The sequence below is a fragment of the Penicillium waksmanii genome (genome assembly GCF_028829765.1).
Source record: "Penicillium waksmanii strain IBT 27052 chromosome Unknown utg000002l:1.0-3326099.0:1.0-3328782.0, whole genome shotgun sequence".
NCBI lineage: Eukaryota > Fungi > Ascomycota > Eurotiomycetes > Eurotiales > Aspergillaceae > Penicillium > Penicillium waksmanii.
Window position 1 is genome coordinate 1,834,125 of NW_026643249.1, and position 21,463 is coordinate 1,855,587.

Consider the following 21,463-nt stretch of genomic DNA (forward strand, 5'->3'; position numbering starts at 1 on the left):
TTTACTCTGCTCTTCTAGAACGAAATGGAATTGATCTGGCTTGAGACCTGACCTCTTGAGTTGTCTGTCTAAGCTTGGATTGTCAAATATTTCAATCAGCTTTCTACTACTAGAGTAGTAGTAGTAGCTATTTCTTAGATTTTCTCGTGGAACTCGAAAAGTCGGTTCAATTAATAATATTGACAATGTTATTGTCTCTGGATTTGATAAACGATATATGAACTCATAAATCCGAACTTATTTGGAACAGAATCCCGGTATAAGAAGAAAAAAAAGACAGAAAAAGAGCTATTCGTACAATTGTTCATTCCTTTCTCCCCCTGTTCATTTCAAGCCCATGAACAGACACACACAATCCCATCCCTTCAAACGCCAAATACACCAAAAAGAGCACACGAAAAGAAGAAGGACACTGCCTGTCAACAGACACGACAATAGTCAAAGCTCTCAAAACGAAGACATAAATATAAATCAGACGTAGATGGTCCAATTGTTCATTCAAGCAGCGGCAACAGCCTCAGAGGCCTCGGCCGTCTCGACTTCGGCCGTCTCGACTTCAGCCGCATCACTAGCCTTCGCCTGCAATTGATCTTGTTGATGCTTAAATTCCTGCTGCTGATGCTGCAATTTCTCCAAACTAGACGCCAGACTACCAGGAGCTGGCGCAGTCCCATTAGACGTCGACGATGATGTCCCGGGGCCACCGACAAAGGTACTGAAGAGCCGTAGCTCGCCATGAATAAGGTCTTCGAAGATAGCTTCCTTCTCAAGCCAGGCGTGTTCACGCTGCGGGCGTAACCCATCCCACTCAGCGCGCATTTGAGCGGATTCCTTCTCCGCCCAGTGAATTTGTCGCCGCAGGACGCGGTATAGATCGTGTGGGTGCATGGCGAGTTCGTGGTCGCTGAAGTCGAGGTCCGGCCCGAATTCCGGCATTGTGGTGTCGTCAGGGTCGATTTCTGATCCTATCGCGGCGGAGATGATGGGTGCAGTGGGTGCAGGAGGGTGATCTGAATCACCATTGCCTGGTTCACCTTTCGGTTGTGAGAGCTTCAGGCGGATGCGTTGGAGTTTTGACACTGGGGTTCCGGCTACGCTGGCGTTGCCGCCGGAGATGGATTTGGGGTCCGAGGGGCGGACAGTATCGGCTTCGTGGACGGAGCGCATGTGTTTTGTTAGGGCGTCGGAGCGAGTGAAATTGCGATCACATTCTGGGGGGCGTTAGTATTAGTGTGTTGATTCCAAGGGAGGTGGAAGACCGCGGACTAGTCAAGTCAAGTAAAGTCAAGTCCAGCAAACATACCGGGCAGGGTGCAGTAGAATGGCTTCTCTCGAGTATGGCTCCTCATGTGAGCGCGGAGTGCATATGCGCTGGCGTGCGTTTGTCCTTTGCGGCTACAGTCTGACCACTCGCACGAGTACCGCTTCTGTCGGCTCCCGATGTGCTCAAAGTGCAGATGCTGCACCAACCCATCCATATTCTTCAGGTCACCGACGGGACATCCGTCCCACCGGCATACGGTGACTTGATCTGTGCTTTGGCCGGTGTAATCGTCGTCTTGGCTATTGCCCAGCGCACCGACCATGCTAGGGGAGTTGGGGACATCGCCGTCGGTATCGGAGGAGATGGAGGCGGTTGGCGAGGGGGGGGGGATAGTCTCATCATGCACCGAGGACAATGGAGTGTGTCTGTCCCAGGATGCTACACCTGTGCGACGGCGCTTTGAGGGAGGCAGGTTGGAAGCTGATGGGGACTGGGCGCGGCTTTCATGCTTGATGGACTCGTGATCTGATTCCTCGGCGGTGCCGACGGAGGACAAGGGGGAGCCTTCACGCGATACCATGGTGGGTGAGAGGAATGAATAGGGAATCCAAGCCGAGTCAATCAAGAAAGTCCCAAGGATGTTGTGTTTTGGCAGTTTGGCAGTTTTGGGGGGAAACCGGGGATGTCGTTGAAGGTCGGCGTAGTTGGAGAGCTGAGCTGTCACGTGGACCGCGCACTTCCTTCCTCTTTTCTTCCTGCGTTTTCTTTCTTTTCTTTCTTTCTTCCTCCTCCACTCTTCTCTCTTCTCTCTACTCCCATCATGGACTACTAACTCAACAGTATTATCCATTAATGACTCACTTATGGTATGATCACCTTTTTCTTCTGTTCTTTTCACCTTCCCTCCCCCTGAACTACCTACAAGATGAACAAAACGAAGAGTTCTGCAATTCCGACAATCTCCATGCCTGTACTTTCGGGTACGCCGGTGTCGTGAGATTGCATGTCGATTTTTCTACACTTGATCTGACTATCATTAATCTCTTGCATTGTCATAATTGCTATCTATGTTGCTCTAGTTCAATTGCTAACAAGCACCAGTATCTTCTTCTAGGTCCATTCCCTCAGTAGCGGGGTCCGGCCACCGTGTGTTTCTTCAAGATCGCTTCTATCTCTGCCAATTCCTCATCGGAGAGCAGCTTCACCCCGACCATGTTCTGAACAACCTTGTCGGTGGTCGTGCCGCCGGGAATTGGGATGATTGTGGGCATGCCAGGCTTGTCGCTCAGACTGCGAATCCAGCCCAGGGCAATTTGAGATGGGGCAACACCCTTGCGCTCGGCCAAGCTGTTCACGGCATTGATCAACTTCAGGTTTTGCTCAAAGTTCTCTTCCTTGAAGCGGGACATGTGCCGGCGGATATCTCCCTCGGGGATGTCGGCCAGTGAAGTCACTGCACCGGTCAGGACGCCTCGACCCAGTGGGGAGTACGCGATGACGGGGATGTTCAACTCGGCGCAGGCCTGAGCAATGCCATTCTCCAGGATATCAGTGGACCACAGGGACATCTCAACCTCGACTGCGGCAATTGGGTGCACCTTGTGTCTGAAAAAAAAAAATACTTAGCTTTGAGAGTTTCCAATTGAATCTTCATTCCAATCACTTACGCTCGTCGGATGGTCTCAGCATCCACCTCACTAAGTCCGATGCCTCCAATCTTACCCTCCTTCACGTATTGTGCAAGTACCTCCACGGTATGCTCGACCGGGAAGTTCGGATCTTGTCGCGCACACTCGAAGATATCAATCTTCTTCTTTCCATCCAGTAGACGAAGGCAGTTGTCCACACTGCGACGGATATTTTCTTCGGATCCATCCGGGACCAGTTGGCCGACCTTGAGGCCACCCTTGATGCTCAAGACAATCTTCTCCGCGTTCTCGGGGTATTGAGTGAAATATTTGTTCAGGAGATGTAGAGAGTTGTAGTCGGGTGCACCGTAAAGCTCGCCGCCGTTCCAGAAATTGGCACCCAGCTCCAAGGTCTTGTTGAGGGTCTCGAAGCAGACATCTTGAGCTGGAGGGTGCTGGACCCAGGTCATTCCTGAGAGAGATTCAGTTAATCGACTTGTCCGAGCATCTCTACACGCTCCTGGTGCCTAAGCGAGGAGATTCGTACTCATAGTGCCATAGCCGGTCGGGCCGATCTCTTGTCCAACGAGACTGGGCATTGTGCAATGGATTATAGAACAGAGTTAGATAAAAGGATTGTTTGATGTCAACTTGAAGTGATGAGGCTAGACGGTAACTTGAAATTCGGATATGCTGAACTCTTTATATATTCCCAGTCCACTAATATTAATAACCCCCACCACGCGAATCCCGGGCTTCTGCCAAAATCCGGCACTGCGGATCACTGCGGATCCCAAGGAGAGCGTGCTGTTCTTCACATTTTCTGGCCTATGACAATCGATCCTCAGATCCAGTGAAAAAGAAAAGCATTTCGAAACCCTTCTATGTTCGGTCTCCGACCTAAAAGACGGGGTTAAGTGAAGAAAGTGACTAAATTGTGCGTGGCGCAGATCCGGAGTTAAAAGTGGGCATCAACCGGAGTTACATCCATTAAACCGCAATGCCATCGCGAGAGTTCAGTTTTACTAAGAAGAATCTTGGAATACTGGTTAAAATTTCTTGGAAAGAAAAGAACCGAATTACAGTGGAAACTAGTCATATCGTACACGGGCAGTATAAAAACAGGATTACCGACATCAAGTACATCAAAACCGCCATTATCTCCCATCACCCATCCATCATCCCCCTTTTGTTTAGAACCAAACCATACTTCCATATTTCTTTACAATCCCAGCTCATCAGAACTGTCGACCATATTGCGGAACCGACTCTCCATATAATCATAGAGAGCATCAAAGATCACAGGTAGATCCGAGGCTCGCAATTCCTTCCTGCCATCCCAGCCAGATCCAATTTGAACATTCTCAGTCGGCCTGTCGTTTCCGTTGTGGATCACAGTGGTAAATGTAGCCCCTTGTCCTGTGGAAGATGGCGTGGCCACGCTGTTCACCGGTTGGTCTTGTTCGGCTGTCATGGTAGGGGTAGGGGTAGGTGTGGAGGTGGCCTGAGTAGAGGTGTCGGTCTTAGGATTGCCGAAACCAAGGCTGTCGAGGATATTGACCAGATAGTTCTCAGTGTCAGGAATTATTCTCTGGAAACAGAGACTGGTTAGAATAGGCGTTGTTTTGAGCCATCGCTGTGATGGAGAACGTACCGGGTCTCGCGGCCCTAGAACGCGAGTACTCTCTGCTTCGCGAATGGGTTGGGCGTAAACAGATGCAACGACAGAAAGGCCCAAGACGACCATAGCCATTTTGGGTATCCTGGGCATAAGAAACGACATTTTGCGGATTCGTGATGATTTCGTTGATTTCGGGACGCGTTGAGTTGAAATTGGTGATCTGCAGGTTTGCGAAGAGGGAATTCGCACCAGGAGAGACTTAGAGAGATCTTTTGCACGCGAGGGCGATCAGGATCCACTGGCGACTCATGTATTTTGACATTAATAGTCCTGTATTTTCGAGCGATGGGATATTGGTGTGATCCTGTGGAATGCTACCCACCCATCGAATATCAAATGCCGACTCTCACGCATGCTTGACTCAAATATCATTCAATTTTCAATGTGCGTCATACATTTACATTCAATCCAGATCTTAATTGAATCTTGATTATTTGTTTCTTGTATCCTCTATGTTCTTTATGTGGCCTACCGTTGTTTTGGCTTCACGGGAACACGCCCTGAGATCTAGGGATGCCTGTGCACAACAAGGTGGCCAGGAATGCCGACCCTAACATTCCAAAAACCTTACAGCGAATAGAACGAATATCAAGAAGGTCATAATGACACTTTTACAGGAACAAAAATCGTCAATGTTTCGCCAGAGTTATGGCACAGGGTAGCTCAGAATGATAGGGCGTTACTCTCTAGAAGCCTGGCAACGGAGACTGGTAAATATGCTTCGGATTCAGGTACTCAATTTCATCAGACATGAGATTTACTCAAAAGGCAGCAAATTGTATAATACTTGAAACAATTCGAATCAATCTTAGAAGGGTCATGTGCAAAAATTATCTAGAAGTCCCAGAATTCAATATCGTACTTGTCACTAAACACCGTCATTGAAAGTGTAGTGATTCATCCACCTCTGCAAATTCCGTCAGTTTACTAACCACATCGAAAGGTACTTTTTCGGGACGTGTGAAAATTTACCTTGTCAAACGGCTTTGAAGAATCGCAGAAACGCAGATCCGTCGCGAGACGAATTACATTCTCGGGGTCATGGTTGATACCAGAAGCGTGAATCTATCGCCTGATATCAGCATTGCGAAAAAAAAAAATTATCACCCAAACAAACATACCATGTGCGGCTTATGCAAAACGACATCGCCCGCCTCATAGGCAGACACCAACCAACGGCGTCCATGATCGCGGGCGAATTCAGCAGGCGTTTCAGACAGCAATCCAGTCGCCATCATATTGGAGTTAAAAGCCGACTTGGCCTCCTCATCGCTCAAACCCGCCTCCTTGGCTTTTTTGAAGAATGCTTGCTCCTGTTCCATTCCGATCTTATCACCGTCTTCCAGATAAATCAACCCACCACCATTAATTTTGATATCGCCCATCGGAACCCAGGCAGTCACACTAGTCGGATCACCGTATCGCAGGAAGATCTGATCATAGTGAACACCGATCGGTTTCGAACCGGGGAGGTTATTCCTCAGTAAAGTGCGACGCAAGCTCAGTGTGTTTTTGCCCCAATCTGAGAACCTGGACACGAAGTCGTACAGGGCTGGGTGGTTGCAGAATTTCTCCGCATACCACTCTTGATAATGGGCATCCAGGGCGAGGTCGACAAACTGCGCTGCTTTATCTCCTCCCGGCCGCCCATTTCCATCGACATGCCCGGCTCCAATGCCGGGGTATTCTAGGTGGCTCTTGGCTGGGTCGAAGATGCCTTCCACGGGCTTGCTGCCGGGCTTTAGGATGCCCGTTTTCTCGAGGGAGGAGAAGTAAGCATTGCGTGCGTCGAGGACGTCTTCGCGGGGGAGGATTTGCTTTAGAAATAGGTATCCGTCTTCTTCGTAGCGCTTGCGAAGTTCTTCGAGTGGGAGGGAGGGGTCGGATGGGCGAAGCAGAGCGGCGTTCTCTGCGGTCAGAGGGCCATCGCTCACGGCGAGGTTGTCTGCAAGAATGGCGACCATATTGAGAGATATCGTACAGTCTCAAGCAACAAAGGGATTTGGAAAAGAGAAAGAAGGATTTCGGCCTGCGGGAGCTTCATCTGGATTTATATTTGGCAATGCCATCATCCCGTTCCCCCATATTGGCGGGGTAAGGGGAGTAAGCAAGATGGAGAATCATCCAACCAAAGCTGCTTGAATGTCACTTCTGCCCCGCAAATGAAAATCATCGGTATTGTTCATGGGTCTGATGAGTTGTGCGTTACGATTCATGGCTGTTTGGTGTTCTGTTGTTGGAGACGGGCGGCTAAAAGAGTAAGAAATTCCGCAAATTGCCGGGGATTTTGGCGGGATTGGGGGAGGGTGGGGTAAACTAGGAACGCTCCGTTGCGGGGAATATTACTCTTTTGACTGTTGGTGGATATTTTAGTAGAATAATGGAATCATTGGTGCGGCACGGGGTATTCTTAAAGACCCACGTGGATTTGAATGGCAACTGGTCGTCTTCTCGAATGGCACAAGTGTGGGTGACATTGGGGTGACATTGCAGCGATGTGCAATCAAGGCAAGGCGACAATGCCTTTCGGTGCAAGATGACTGATTCAAGTTATGAACTCTCCGGAAATATGAAACAACTTGAGGTATGGTGTGTTAGTAGTATTGTATATGCAGAAGTGCTTGTTGGAAGTTGTGAGATCAAAGTTGCGGCGGCTGGGAATGAGGCTCGCTTTATACTCTACGCGTAACGGGCCACTTTACCCTGTCCGGGCGTTCAGAGCTTGCCGCTTCTCGATTGCGGTGAGCCTGTATGTAGATATACTTCAAGTTTGATCTGGGCGAAGCTATTCTCGACCTATCTACTAGTACAGAAAAGGCTAGACGTACATGACGTTATTTCAATTAATACTATGGCTCCGACTTCAGTCAGGACTCGAACTCGGAGCCCATCATGGATTGAATACTCGTATGCCCAGTTGATGGACCTACCTAGTAGTAGTACTAAGTAGTTACAACCTACCTAGGTAGGACTTTGAAGTAGTTCAAGTTTCGTCAACATTTGTGGATATATTTCTCCGAGTCTCGAGGCCATCCTTGGAAAACGCCTGGGCGCAAGTAGTACTAGTACTGCCCAGGTGCCTTACTACTACTAGTAGTAGTGATTAGGTACCGTTTACTACTAGTAGTGAATAACTTGGATATCCTACTTGCTACTTGTTTGTTCTTCAATTTTTACGCGCCCTTGTTTCTTAGTAGCAGCCAATAAGCTTGGAACCAATTTCACTCGGATGTGCCTGAAATGCAACACAGCACATGACGTCACTAGGTATAGGTTTGCGACAAATAAATAGGAGTTTTAACTATTCCATAGATATCTGCCTAAGTTGAGGCCGAATATAGAGCGAAGAAGGCAAAAGACGGAGAATTAAACCAAGCCGACGCCGATTAGATTCCTCCGGTCGGACATGCTCGCGCCCGAGTTACCCCATCCAGTAACCTTCGGATATATCGCGCTTACTCTTCTCGGCCAGTATACGGACTTCCAATGTTGCTACCTAGAACACAGGTGGAATATTGAGTGTGTAGAAAGAATGACTGGATTCTTTGCAGAACATAAATATCTTCAAATTCCCTCTAATGATTTTCTATAATAAACACACACTCATCTTTCTCTGCTCCATCCAGCAAAAGACAATCCAAAACTTGAAGCTATAACTTGAATCCATACAACCAATCTCCAAACTTCAACAATTGCTAAACCAGCCAACATGACTCGTTTCGATATCGATTCGTCCAAGGTTGACTCCTACGTCTCTGTTGAAAGCATCGACCATGAGAAGGCCCAAGAACAAACTCAGGAGCAGTAAGTAATTAAATATATCACTCAATATCTCGTTGACTCAGCTAATCATCGTTGAATGATAAGTGTAACTTCAAAGACACCCTGCGAGACCCACGGATCTGGCACCCCGTTTATTGATCGTAACTTGCGAACTGCCCGGGGACAAGAGGCCATACGCATCCTATCAACTGCATTGACTGACTTGGTCGATGAGAACAAGTGTACTAAATGCACGGTGGAAAATCTTGTGCCTTTGCTGGAGGGTCATCTCAAGGACCTGAAACTTGCGAAACAGAATGGAGAATGGTCTAAAGAAGACAAAAAGACTCTCAAAGCTGAGTTTAAGTCTCTCTTCAAGCCTGCAAAGAAGAGTCTGAAGAACATCCTGAAGGGAAACTAGTGGGAGTATTTTCGATACGGATCATTGTTCAGAATGGGCGGTTGTACAGTATGTGGGGTGGAATTTAATGGGTATTAATGGGGGGAGAATGATTTCGGATTGTTTTATGTTTTAATGAAATTCCTATTTAATTAATGCTCGTGACCAAGCAAGCGTATTTTCTTCTATCTCTCATATTCGAAATAATACTTCGATATTTCCCTGGAAAGAGGAATCGCCATAACCAGATGACAAGAGTATTGACCAACCTCAAGCAAGACACACATGCAATCTAGAACAGAACCTGCGAAAGGGTCTTGTTGTCCTGAAGATTAACGTTTCTCATCATCCACACCCAAATAATGGAAAGCCCCATAATGGCCGTGCCGGCAATCATCATGTTGCGTTGAGTAGAAGCATATGCATTCTGAATGGCAGTGCGAGTTGCCGATCCAATAGGGTAACTTAACTGCACACTCAAATCTTCATAAATACTCTCCCATTGGTCTTGCGTCTCAGCCGGCAAGAGCTGCTGTAATTTCTTGGGGAGCGTGTTAGTCCAGACGGCCCCAGAAACACTGCTACCAACAGCTCCACCGATGTTGCCGAAGGTGCTAAGCAAGGCTAGCATGGCTGCATAATCCTCGTGCTTAGAGACGGTCAAGACAGACACCTGTTCGATGAGAATCATGGTTCCTCCACCCACGGCGAGGAATATTTGACACATGCACATGTAACCGACGCTGAATCCAGGCCTGCGGAAATAGATCATCAAACCGCTAGCCAGAAGGTAGAGTGGGACTGCACAGCACAGAATCCACTTGTACCGACCAGTCACTCGCATAAGATAACCACACCCGATGAGCCAGATTGGATCCATTAGGTCGAAGATGGCGCTGATATAACCGGCTTGTGTGACACTTGATCCGTAGACAACTTGTAAAAACGACGTGTAGTAGGTAGCCCAACAGTAGTAGGAGATTTGATACGTGATATCCAGAAGACCCGCGCCGATAATGGTCCGATCCTGGATAAGATGGTATGGAATGAAGGGCTTCGGTGCACCCCAACGCTCATAAGCCACAAACGAAAGCAGCGTGCAAAATCCGACAACGATCATGGCAATAATCTTAGGCGACTTCCATTGTCCCTCGGTATTTCCGGCGATGTTGAAGGCAGTGAGGAAGAGGATCAAACCCCCAATCATAAGAAAGATCCCGACGACTGCGTAGGAGAGAATTCATGTTAGAAAGCTTGAAAGCAGCGAAGAGTCAGAGAAGGAACCCACCATCGAATTCAACAACATAGAACCAGACACTTTCGTACCAGGTACGAGTGCTTCGGGGCTTATATTGTAGTCTTCCCTCCTTATCAGATTTCTTCTTGGCGAGTTGCCAAGTGACGATCAAGGGCATCGCTGCGATCGGGAGAATAATGCAGACGGTTCCATACGCCCATCGCCAGTTGCTCTCATGAAACTGGTTGGACAGGGATGGTCCAGAGAATGCCGTTATGATATAAGGGGACGAGGTAAAACCGTACGCAATTCCTCGATTTCTAAGGGTGGAGGTATCGGAAGTCATAACGTCGACGCAAAAAATAACACCGGTGAGGCCCACAGTATAGAATGACTTGGAAGAAGAGCGAGAACGTCAATGTCCGAATACGATCCGCATGTCGCACAGGGAGATGAGGGGTACTCACTTGAGCGGCGCAATACGTCGCAATATTATTGCAGGCAGCCATCATGATCAAGCCCATCATGGCGATCAGAATCATAATACACATGCCCAAAGTGCGGTCCCAGAGGTTGAGCACTTTAGCGATGGGCAGTAAACACGAAGCGCCCATGACACTTGTCACGACACTTATCACAGATAGTAGCGAGTGGCCTTCAAAACCACTCGTGATATAAGGGCTGAGATTTGTAGTGAAGTTGTTGTTTAATCCATTGACGAAATAGATGAACCACATACTTCATATCCTTAGCAAATATCCGCGACGAGACAATCAATTTAATGACTTACGAGGCATAGGTTATGATCAAGGACCTCTTTGACCAAGAGGAAGTCACAGCCTCAGCAACTCGAACACCATCTTGCTGGTCGTCATGGTCGGATTCAGTCTCGACAAATGGGCCAGGAGACTCAAAGTCGGTTAAAGTTGGGTGATCACTAGCAGTGACCTCAGGGGGAGGTGCGCTCTTGCCCAGAGACATGCTGATTGACAAAAAAAAGTATTCTTGTCAAAGTGCCAAGTGAATGATGGAACTTTCAGGGCAGGGCCGCAGTCTTTTAAATCCCGACATGGGGCCACTGTCCACCTCACATATCCACTGCATCCGCGGAAGCTTTTTCGATCGCTCTTCTCCACCCAAGTGGCCATCTAAGAGCCAAATTATCTGATTTGCGGACGGATCCCGACCGGGGAAACTGGTTGTGGAACTCAAGGCTCTTTCTGTTAGGCCTTGAACTAGAAAGCAAGATTTGACAATGCGCCATGGAAGACCTGAAAAATACTATAAAATTAATCTACCTTAATGCATCGACGTGTATCGGTCAAAAATGATCAGAATCGACAATGGAATTCGCAATGATTCATCCCGGCTTAGCCCATGTCTCATGATTGCACGCTCCTAGTTACATCTGATTTGCGCTCTAGGCATGCATAATAGTTAACCTCCACCGATCCGCCACCAAAGGGGCCAGCTCCACTTTCAAAGACCCTCAATCAAGCTAACAGACCTACAAGGTCACATAAAGCGACAGTGGAGGGTGGCAATTGGTTGTACAAGGATGGTCCAAGCCGATTTCGGCCTTGGCGACAGTGTTGAATGCTCGTGAGAGGTTAGAGTTAGACCATCAGGGGCCAAGCTCGGGCCGAGATAAGATCTAAACCATGAATCAATGCTTATAAGATTGGAACAAGAGGTTGATTGGAGTTTTCAGGCACAGAGTTGGAAGAAGTATGGTTGTGTGTATTTGTCCTTCGGGGTTAACTGTAGCAGGTCCGCATCTCAATCATACTAATTGTCAAAATATTTGCTCGATAGTTTCATTTCTCACGAGAATTGAATCCTTATTACGAAAGAGAAATACAAATGTCGCATTCCTGAAGCTCAATCATTTTTTTCGACGAGATTAAGTCGCTTGCGGCGGCCGCCTGCCCAAAAGGTATTTTGGTGGCTTCGATGGTACGTAAATCAGACGGCGGACGAGAGTTCCTATTGGGGCAAGTATCAGCCCCCGGTCTTTTAATTAACTCCACCGGACCCTGGAGCTATCTGATCCGATGTAGCATTCAGGCGAAAACTATATTCTAGACCAGCTCTTGTGGAAACAAAGAAAAAGACACAATGTGGCTCTTGCAGTCCGTAGTATTAAAACCAACGAAACTCCTTTAGGCCTCAGAATTCCAGAATCCAGAGACCCCAAAGATCTCGACGACAGCGATGTTGAAAATTGTGAGCAGAAAAATTGGCCCTCGGAAAACACTCAGAATACTTCGGTTGATGCCGCTTGAATGGTTGCCTAATGGAATGTTCCTCGTCCGGCCCCATCCGATCCCCACTGTAGATTGATAAAGCCCGGTAAGCTCCACCACCTGGCAGGGCATAAGCGAGAGGTGGGTTCAGTCCTGGCGCTCCAAGTGGGAAGATCTCGTGCTGCTAACTCCAAAAGGTCCTTAAGGGACCCGCGGATTCCGTCTGGAAGTCACACTTCGGCCATAAGGGCGCGAATTCACATATCCGATTACATTGTCGCGTTTTCTACGCTCCTTAACTAAAGAAAATCGATCAATTTCATTTCATGGGCTAGCCGCCCTGGGATGAGTTGTATTGTTTCTTCATACTTAATTTCCCCTTGATAGATTCTCTCATAGGCATTTGGCACCACGGTACATGGGATAGGAGGGTAGGGGGAAAATGCATAGCCTGTGTGGTATCTGTCGTGGTGTAGACAGAGACGAGGTGAGAAGAGGTTATCTAGTACAAGATCAACAACAACCACCGCTACAAACGGGAAACAGTCATCTTCACTGACTGAAAGATTTCGTAGAACAGACCTTCGCTGTATTCGTCGTGCCTCCTATCTTCTCTGCCAAGGGCGGGTTGAATACCTGGATCTCTGCCAGAAATCCAGGATCAAGGCATATGGGTTGGGTCTGAAACCTGCCTCCCGCACCTCAAAATAGACCTCCAAATAGGCCGCGGTGTAGGCTTCAAGACTGTTGTAATCCGATGTGCCGATAGCTGTAAATGCCTTCCATGTTTTGAGGTCGTAATAGACATGGCGAGGCTGGCACGTGGTTTTCAAAGCATTCCACAGGTCGTCTGCAAATGTCGGCTCATAGTGTGGAATCTGTATCTCATCATACAGGGCGACTGAGATGCTCCTGAGTAACCACGTCGCAACATTCATGCTGCAAAATCGCCATCTATTGGCCGCTGCGTCCCTTGGAGCGTACTGGGGGCGTGGGATTTTCTTGTCGATCAAACCGTGGAAAGATTTGCTTGCCAGGATACACTTCACCTTGCGTTCCCATTCCACCCAATTGGCCTTCCCGTCAAGAGCGTCTTTGATTTGAGGAAGTTGGATCGGGCCTTCTGGGAGGTTTGTCGCTTGATTCAAGTCGACTGGCATTTCATTTACCTCTGTTTCTGCATCGTCCCGTTCGGCGTAGATTGGATGAGTGGTCAGCGGTTGCTCTGGGGGTTTCAAGGTCCAGCAACAACAGCGGTTGGATTCGCGTTACAATCACCTTCGTTTTCAGCCATATTAGTGTTGTAGATTCTGTTGGTGATGTTGGTAATGGGTATGAGACTGAGAGTAGATTGTCCCATACTATGGAGAAGTCAAGCCTGCCGTTGGCCAACTAGCGATCAGCGCCATCACTCCCAAGATATAGCCTTCTCTATAGCTCAGAAAAGACAAGGGAGTCCTCCTCTTCACTGATCCTAACTTTGACTCTCTTGGATATGGTTTCCACCTGACCAAGATGGTGTAAATGCGCGATTTTGTGCTCCTCGGCAAGCTGCAACCGACTCATCAATAGCGGAAACACAGAGGATTTCCACAAAACTCGCTGAGGTCTGGTTACAATCACCATAGTCACAAGTAGGAGAATTGTGAAAACGGGCAACCCGATGGGAAGTATCAGCCAAGGCCAGCTAACCTGCACAAATACAAATGTCTCGGAGCGGTAAGCCTGGCCATTAAGACGGGTGGACATCGTGCTTGAACGGATGTTGTCGGTCATTCTATCGGCCATCCGGCTGATAGAATTGGCGACGTTGCCAGCTGGACGCCGAGTCCTGCTACGCCGAAGGCTTCGCCAGCATATGAAACCAGAGAGGTATTGAATAGAGGTACCATCCCATAGAGAAAGTTTTGATCGCTAAAAACATCAATTCTATAACTTGTATCATTCGAATATGTCCTGGTCCCGCTTTGAGGAAGAAGTGAGTATGTCGCACCAATTTTATAGGTACTTAGTTGTTTCAAGTACAATGGTTGGGCACGTGAAGGCTCGAAAGTGCGGTTGTTAACCGAGTTATAGTCCAAGTGGGTGATCTGCTTTTCACAGTAGCGGATGGAACATTGTGTCATGGATGGCTTTATTGAATCGACGGCGCTGGTGTTGGAAGAAGTATTGGCGAGGCGGCGTGTGATTTTTGCTTGCAAAAGCAGCTCTGTGCTTTGTAGTAGCCACCACCCGATCGTTTTTTCGCATGGAAAAAGCACTTCTTTGTACCGGCCTGCAGCCCACCAGAAATTTAGTGAAAGAGTCTTCTTGAGTGCTTATAATGTGATGAATCTATAGCTAATGCAATAACATAACGCCAACCAGGACCAAAAGCCGGTTACTGGATGATTTATCTCCATAGATGCCCGCAAGATAACGAAAAAACAACGTCAGACGGGATCATAACTCATGCCTTCTCCTCCCAATCCCCGATAGACCAAGAAGCCACATCATCTTCAATAACCAACTTCATCGTCGTAAATGTGATATTCTCATATAGTTCTCTCGCCGCCACTCTGGCCTTCGCATGCCAAGGTCCACGACCACCAAGTCGGGCATCTCCCCGACTGCGCCAAATGCCTACGCAGACCCATTAGCAATGCAATTCCATTCCGGATCCAAATTTACCGGGCTAGTACTCACAAGTTGCAAGATTCCTCCTCTCCTCATCCTTGGTCCCAAACCAATACTTCAATAACCCGCCACTCGCCACAGCCTCCTGATGCGAATATGCGTCCAGGGCATGGAGATGGTCATTATCTACGCCGGGGAGAAGTATAGACCGGAACGCAACGACGTAGAAAGTCTGCGCCGTCCAGCTGTGGCCCTCGGCGTCGGCAAATGATTTCACCAGGTTAAACACTTCGTCCCAATTGAAATTCTCAATATAGGGCGCTGTCGCATAATCCGGACGAATGGATGTGAATGAGGCCAAGGCCAGTGCGAGAAGTCTGCTTTGCGTGTCGAGGGTTTCCAAATCTAGGAGGTGCGGAATATCGTTGTATGGTGACGAGATTAGACGGGTATCTGTTTCTGTTTCTGTTTCTTCTGTGGTGCTTGATATCGAGGTCTCAGCAGAAGAGATCTCTTCATGCTGTTTCTGCTGTTGCTGCCATTTGATTTGGCGGGATGCTGCGGCGTGGAATTTCAACTCGTCGAAATCTGATGTCACTTCATGGTATGGTCGGAGGTCCTTGATGACTAGGCCGGTGGCGGCTTTTTGTAACTTCGGGTCATCGAGTGGACCGATTTTGCCGGCTGTGCCTGGCGTCGGGGTGGCTATACCCGGTGCCATACTTTTGAGTTGAAAAAAAAGAGTGAAACCCTAAGTTGGGAATTTGCCACGGCACAGATTCTTTTCCCGCGGGTAGAGGTGTTTCAAGATATCGCGACGGGACAAATGACTTCGCTTTGAATATTCACTTGAATTCTTTGTCGAATGAGATGGAACTGAAAGTGTTTTGTTCTGGATGACGAATATATATATGTATAATGGAAGGAGGTACTGATAGTACTCAAAGTGAAGAAAGGGCGATGTTGAGGAGGAGGTGTTACTAGTACCCAAGTAAAGTGTATAACAGGAAACCCTGGAGGAAAAAAAAGGGACGCAGCAGCCAACTATTAATACCATTGACCCAAAGACCCAAAGACCCCAAGCACAAAAATTTCTTGACCGCTACCAAAGGATTCAGTTTGTACCACATTCCCAGAGATTGCGAAAGACCTGAGCAAAGGACGCGGCTCAAGCACGCCATTCCGAAAGAGCCCACGAAGTATGGGTCAATGAGTCCCGCAATTTCCTACTCTTACTCTTACTTTCATCTAGAATTATTCAAATGGACTCACTCGGAAGAGAACTACAGTCCCATGACAGTGGTGAATGCATTATGTCAAGATCAAAAGTCCCCGAAAAAGTTCACAAGCAAAGCGGTACTGACGTGGTTTTCCACGTGTTGTGCGCAAACCCTATTTCGATTGGGAAAATGGCGGGGAGGGTTGGCTGCAGTGCAGGGCGTCGATGCTACATCGGGGTAAGTTGGGATTTGTCTCTGACAACGCAGTGAACTGGCTGTTATATGTACTGTAGTTGATAAAATCTGAATTTGATTTTGCGTGATTGGCCACTCGGCCACACCGAAAGAGTATAGTGTGAGAGAATACCTTCAACGTCATTCTATCGCCGGGGATAGCTTTCGTTAAGTAAGTGAAGCAGAGTTTTAATATCGTATTTCGAAGCTAGGCTGCATTATTATGCACTAGAGAATTTAGTCAGGTACCTACTAGGCTTCTTAACGGGCAACAAGGGATAGCTAGAGGGTTAGAGGTTCCCCAATAGATCCACTTAGTGAGGCGTCAATGCTACATCGGGGTAAGTTGAGGATTGCGATTGACAATGCAGCTAGCATAGTCCAAATTCGGATTTTTACGAATTTTAGACTTCGTGCGATTGGCCACTCGGTCACACCGAGGGCAGTAATAGTTAATGTACAGCAAAATAAAAAAATGGTATCACGTATAGCGCAAAACGGTCCCGACCTTTCCCCTCCGATCGTCGCCCAGAACGCCTGGAATGAGAGTTGTATGCGAATGTTCGAGTATAAACGGCAACCGCACGCGACATCCTAAGATGCGCAGGACCTTGGGGGTAACCTAAGGCCTAGGCGGCGGGCCCATCTTGCCCGCACCGGTATCGACCTTCTTACGGGCCGGGATCGCTGGCACCTTGAATCCATCGCTATCTTTGCCTTGCGGTTTAGTGCTGCTTTGCGCACCGCCAACTTGCGTAAATGTTCCACTGTTGAACCAACGATCTTCCTCCGCCTTGCGTTTGCGGTTCAACTCGGCTTGAACCTTGGGATCCACCAGCTCCAGTCCCTGCACGGGCGTAAAGGCAATCGTACTAGCCGTACCGGCAGTGGCGGACATTGATCCCACTCCAGATGTGCGCAGACCCTTGGACTGGAGCACGCTGGCAGTTCCACCCGCACTTTGGCCGAATGTGCGTAGCGACGAGGCCGTGCCGCCGGCCGGGGTCGATCCGCCCCAACCTTTGTTGTTTTTGCTGAGTTTCGCGCGGGTGCGCTGGTCGATCTGCGTGGCTCGGATTCGGCCGTCGTTCTGTTGGCCCAACATGCCGAGACCAACGGTACCTTCGCCCGTCCCGTATCCAGACTCCTTTTCTTCTTGGCCGAATGCCATGCGGTTCTGGGCTTTGCGTAGCTCGGTCATAGCGACAGCTTCCTTAGCCTGACGGGCTCGTCGACCACCTCGTTTCCGGGCTGGCTTATCGTCCGGAGCGGGGAGGGCCTTCACGCCAGAGTTGGGCGCAGGCTCGGTCAATTTCTCTAGGCGCTTGAAGCACTGCTCCTTCAGGTCCTCGCCTAGCGAGCCGTCCTTGGCATAATTTGCGACATCTGAGCGAACGGCGAGGATCATTTTCGCGGAAACAATGCGGATTGCTTGCTTCTGCAGGTCGTAGGGAACCTCTTGGATAAGAGGTGAATCGTACAAGAAACCTTTCGCACGCACACCGTGGTTCGTGGCGAATCCTAATCCGCCTTGTCGCCTAGACCCCTGCGCTCCTAGGTTGCATGCTGGGATTTTGGCCAACTCGAGTAAACCACCGGATTGGTTGAGGAATTGTGCGGCAGTGTGTGATCCGATCAAGGTTGCGAGATTCGGCGCAATCTGGTTCACGCGGGATCGAATGCTCTCAGTAAGAGCTGTACGCTCGCGATCAAGTTTGATGATGCGATCGCAGGTATCCAGAACAATCTTCAATTCTGCGTCGGTCATTTGGCGGCCACGGGTTGTGGTTCCTTCCAGTGCTACCGTCATGAGGGAGGGCCCGTCAAGAACAGACTTGAGGGACTCGCCGACCATGTTCTCTGCGGAGTTGGAGAGGGCCTTGATATCGTCGAAGGGGCCATTTCCAAGGATGGCGACCGTTTTGGCGTACTTGATGGAGCTGGTGACGAGGGTTTCGAGTTCGGGGAAGCGGACGGAATAGTGATCGCGTAGGTCTTTGTGTAGTCGTGTGAGTTGATCGGCAGTCTCGATAGAGAGGTCAAAGTCATTGGTAGCCTTTGCACTGGCATCCTGGGGCTGTTCATCCTCGACTTCTTGTTCGAGGCCTTCGGCTTCCTGGTCCTGGAAGTCTTCGTCGTCTTCAAAGTCGCGCAGGAGATCCTCCGCGGCGGACATGTTGGGCGGCTATGAGAAGAGAAGCTGAAGTGTGTCTCTGCAGGGAGTAACCGAGGACGTAAAATCGTCTCAGATAGCAGAAAATGCAACGCTGTTGACTGACAAAGTCGAATGTCCAAGGTTCAAGATTCGCGACTGCTCAAAGTGGCAGCCAACGGCGATGAGTCAGCAGCAGCTCTTTTTTTACGGGCGGCGAAGAAAACCAAAAATGCAGATTGATTTCATCGGGCGAGAGCAACCCAGAAACATCAACTCCAATCAACCGGTGGTTCTGACCACAAAAAGATTCACCAATCCCTCCGAAATCGATACTTAATACAACCACCTTCCCCACCCCATCGAAACCCGCCATCATGGAGGCGTCTCGCGGACCCCCTCGGGTCAAGAACAAGGCCGCCGCGCCCGTCCAGATCTCCGCAGAGCAGCTACTGCGCGAGGCAGTTGACCGGCAGGAGGAGGGCCTACAAGCGCCGACACAACGATTTGCCGATCTGGAAGAGCTGCATGAATACCAGGGACGCAAGCGCAAGGACTTTGAAGACTATGTGCGGCGCAACCGTATTAACATGAACAACTGGATGCGCTATGCGGCCTGGGAACTGGAACAGAAGGAATTCCGCCGCGCGCGATCAATCTTTGAGCGTGCGCTGGACGTGGACTCGACCTCTGTTATTCTGTGGATTCGATACATCGAAGCTGAGATGAAGACTCGGAATATCAATCACGCTCGGAACTTGCTTGATCGCGCTGTCACCATCCTCTCCTCGGGTCGATAAGCTCTGGTTCAAGTACGTCTATATGGAGGAGACGCTCGGCAACATTCCCGGCACGCGCCAGGTTTTTGAGCGCTGGATGTCGTGGGAGCCGGAGGAGGGTGCGTGGGCGGCTTATATCAAGTTGGAGAAGCGGTACAATGAGTTTGATCGGGCTCGTCAGGTTTTCCAGCGGTTTACAATTGTGCACCCAGAGCCGCGGAATTGGATCAAATGGGCTCGTTTTGAGGAGGAGTGTGGAACTAGCGATCTCGTCCGCGATGTTTATGGTGTCGCCATCGAGACGCTGGGAGATGATTTCATGGATGAGAAGCTGTTTGTCGCGTACGCCAAGTTCGAGGCCAAGCTGAAGGAATACGAGCGCGCCCGCGCTATCTACAAGTTCGCCCTCGACCGATTGCCGCGATCCAAGTCAATGGTCTTGCACAAGGCCTACACTACATTTGAGAAGCAGTTTGGTGATCGCGAAGGTGTGGAGGATGTCATCTTATCCAAGCGCCGCGTACAATATGAAGAGCAATTGAAGGAGAACCAACGAAACTACGATATTTGGTTCGACTTTGCCCGACTGGAAGAAACTGCCGGTGACCCAGAGCGAGTTCGAGATATTTACGAGCGAGCGATTGCACAGATCCCCCCCTCGCAAGAAAAACGACACTGGCGCCGGTACATCTATCTCTGGATCTTCTACGCAGTCTGGGAAGAGATGGAGGCGAAAGATGCGGAACGAGCCCGACAGATTTACCAGGAATGCATCAAGCTTATTCCACACAAGAAGTTCACCTTTGCCAAGGTGTGGTTGATGAAGGCGCAATTTGAGATCCGACAGATGGAGCTAGGCGCGGCTCGGAAGACGCTGGGTCAGGCGATCGGGATGTGTCCCAAGGACAAGCTTTTCCGCGGATATATCAATCTGGAGCGACAGCTGTTTGAGTTCGTGCGGTGCCGGACATTGTACGAGAAGCAGATCGAATGGAACTCGTCGAACAGCCAGTCATGGATTCAATATGCAGAGCTGGAGCGTGGTCTGGATGATTTGGAGCGCGCTCGGGCGCTATACGAGCTGGGTATTGAGCAAGCGACGCTTGACATGCCGGAGCTGGTATGGAAGTCCTACATTGATTGTGAAGAGGAGGAAGGTGAATACGACCGAGTGCGTGCTCTGTATGAGCGTCTACTCTCAAAAACGGACCACGTCAAGGTCTGGATCAACTATGCCCGATTCGAGATCAACATCCCCGACGACAGGAGAGGAGGAAGAAGAAGAAGAGGAGGAGCGACCGGTCAGCGAGGAAGCGAAGATACGTGCACGGGCGGTATTCGACCGGGCGCACAAGGTGTTCAAGGACAAGGAGCTCAAGGAAGAGGTATGTTCAAGTTTAAGCCTTGGTGACCAGTTTTGCAGAATTGAAGCTAACTCTTTCCAGCGCGTGGAACTACTCAATGCCTGGCGGTCGTTCGAGAACACGCACGGATCGCCGGAGGATATCGACAAGATCGAGAAGCAGATGCCTCGGCGGGTCAAGAAGCGTCGCAAGCTGGAGGACGACCGGTACGAGGAGTACATGGACTACGTGTTCCCGGCGGACGACAAGTCGGCAGCGAATCTGTCGAAGCTGCTCCAGCGGGCGCACGCGTGGAAGCAGCAGTCGTCAGCATGAGGTGGAATTGGGATTGGAAGTGTATGATTTGGAGTGGAGGACTGTCTTGGGTATCATAAGTATCAAGGCTATCAATATCAAGGCTATCAAGGCCATTATTATGAAGTTGAAGTCCCACCGGGGCCTTGGCGTGCAAAATGGGACCGTGACCGACCCAACGAACGAATGGAAAAGGGTCGAATTAGTGTTATAATACATAAATCAATTTACATATGGAGTTCGTCTCCACATCCAACGTGGGCGAGAGCGAGTCAGGGTCCGTACGGAGTAGCAAATACATAGTACGCAGTGCAGTGTACATGAATACGAAGATATGCTCCGGAGGACCTGTGCTCTCCTCTCACTCCAGTTCTTCATTTTCATTTCCATCCCCCCCCCGAACTCTCCGATTGCAGGGATGTCCAATTGCAGGATCGTACAGGGGTGGCGAGTATTCGGACTCTGTCACTCGCCCGCTGAACGATGCCATCACCGATCAGCCGTCCCGCCAAGGGAGAATGTCCCGAATAGGACTAGACTGGGTAGACTGGCGTAGAAATGGAACCTATCGCGAGGGAGAAGGGGG

At 49.3% G+C, this 21,463-nt stretch overlaps 11 protein-coding genes across 11 annotated transcripts; 2 read left to right on the forward strand and 9 right to left on the reverse strand.

Moving 5' to 3' along the window:
- Positions 1–498: 498 nt before the first annotated feature.
- N7481_002371 (C2H2-type zinc finger protein) lies at positions 499–1,844 on the reverse strand (the record flags this gene model as incomplete). Its single annotated transcript, XM_057261590.1, has 2 exons — positions 499–1,211; positions 1,304–1,844. 2 exons carry the CDS (start codon positions 1,842–1,844, stop codon positions 499–501), a joined length of 1,254 nt encoding a protein of 417 aa, XP_057126522.1.
- Positions 1,845–2,388: 544 nt separating this feature from the next.
- N7481_002372 (aldo/keto reductase family protein) lies at positions 2,389–3,491 on the reverse strand (the record flags this gene model as incomplete). Its single annotated transcript, XM_057261591.1, has 3 exons — positions 2,389–2,869; positions 2,932–3,364; positions 3,440–3,491. 3 exons carry the CDS (start codon positions 3,489–3,491, stop codon positions 2,389–2,391), a joined length of 966 nt encoding a protein of 321 aa, XP_057126523.1.
- A 623-nt stretch (positions 3,492–4,114) lies between these two features.
- Positions 4,115–4,675, reverse strand: N7481_002373 (uncharacterized protein; the record flags this gene model as incomplete). The annotated part of the gene is made up of 2 exons (XM_057261592.1): positions 4,115–4,483; positions 4,547–4,675. 2 exons carry the CDS (start codon positions 4,673–4,675, stop codon positions 4,115–4,117), a joined length of 498 nt encoding a protein of 165 aa, XP_057126524.1.
- Positions 4,676–5,441: 766 nt separating this feature from the next.
- On the reverse strand, positions 5,442–6,537 carry N7481_002374 (uncharacterized protein; the record flags this gene model as incomplete). The annotated part of the gene is made up of 3 exons (XM_057261593.1): positions 5,442–5,480; positions 5,546–5,638; positions 5,695–6,537. 3 exons carry the CDS (start codon positions 6,535–6,537, stop codon positions 5,442–5,444), a joined length of 975 nt encoding a protein of 324 aa, XP_057126525.1.
- A 1,745-nt stretch (positions 6,538–8,282) lies between these two features.
- Positions 8,283–8,756, forward strand: N7481_002375 (uncharacterized protein; the record flags this gene model as incomplete). The annotated part of the gene is made up of 2 exons (XM_057261594.1): positions 8,283–8,377; positions 8,441–8,756. The coding sequence occupies 2 exons, from the start codon at positions 8,283–8,285 to the stop codon at positions 8,754–8,756; spliced, it is 411 nt and encodes a 136-aa protein (XP_057126526.1).
- A 271-nt stretch (positions 8,757–9,027) lies between these two features.
- On the reverse strand, positions 9,028–10,953 carry N7481_002376 (siderophore iron transporter mirB; the record flags this gene model as incomplete). Its single annotated transcript, XM_057261595.1, has 4 exons — positions 9,028–9,959; positions 10,024–10,366; positions 10,440–10,710; positions 10,763–10,953. The coding sequence occupies 4 exons, from the start codon at positions 10,951–10,953 to the stop codon at positions 9,028–9,030; spliced, it is 1,737 nt and encodes a 578-aa protein (XP_057126527.1).
- Positions 10,954–12,823: 1,870 nt separating this feature from the next.
- On the reverse strand, positions 12,824–13,512 carry N7481_002377 (uncharacterized protein; the record flags this gene model as incomplete). The annotated part of the gene is made up of 2 exons (XM_057261596.1): positions 12,824–13,443; positions 13,497–13,512. 2 exons carry the CDS (start codon positions 13,510–13,512, stop codon positions 12,824–12,826), a joined length of 636 nt encoding a protein of 211 aa, XP_057126528.1.
- A 137-nt stretch (positions 13,513–13,649) lies between these two features.
- On the reverse strand, positions 13,650–13,967 carry N7481_002378 (uncharacterized protein; the record flags this gene model as incomplete). The annotated part of the gene is made up of 1 exon (XM_057261597.1): positions 13,650–13,967. The coding sequence occupies one exon, from the start codon at positions 13,965–13,967 to the stop codon at positions 13,650–13,652; it is 318 nt and encodes a 105-aa protein (XP_057126529.1).
- Positions 13,968–14,667: 700 nt separating this feature from the next.
- Positions 14,668–15,555, reverse strand: N7481_002379 (uncharacterized protein; the record flags this gene model as incomplete). The annotated part of the gene is made up of 2 exons (XM_057261598.1): positions 14,668–14,840; positions 14,904–15,555. 2 exons carry the CDS (start codon positions 15,553–15,555, stop codon positions 14,668–14,670), a joined length of 825 nt encoding a protein of 274 aa, XP_057126530.1.
- A 1,355-nt stretch (positions 15,556–16,910) lies between these two features.
- On the reverse strand, positions 16,911–18,464 carry N7481_002380 (U4/U6-U5 snRNP complex subunit PRP31; the record flags this gene model as incomplete). The annotated part of the gene is made up of 1 exon (XM_057261599.1): positions 16,911–18,464. The coding sequence occupies one exon, from the start codon at positions 18,462–18,464 to the stop codon at positions 16,911–16,913; it is 1,554 nt and encodes a 517-aa protein (XP_057126531.1).
- Positions 18,465–18,817: 353 nt separating this feature from the next.
- clf1 (putative cell cycle control protein (Cwf4)) lies at positions 18,818–20,898 on the forward strand (the record flags this gene model as incomplete). Its single annotated transcript, XM_057261600.1, has 4 exons — positions 18,818–19,213; positions 19,254–20,401; positions 20,466–20,604; positions 20,665–20,898. The coding sequence occupies 4 exons, from the start codon at positions 18,818–18,820 to the stop codon at positions 20,896–20,898; spliced, it is 1,917 nt and encodes a 638-aa protein (XP_057126532.1).
- Positions 20,899–21,463: the final 565 nt, after the last annotated feature.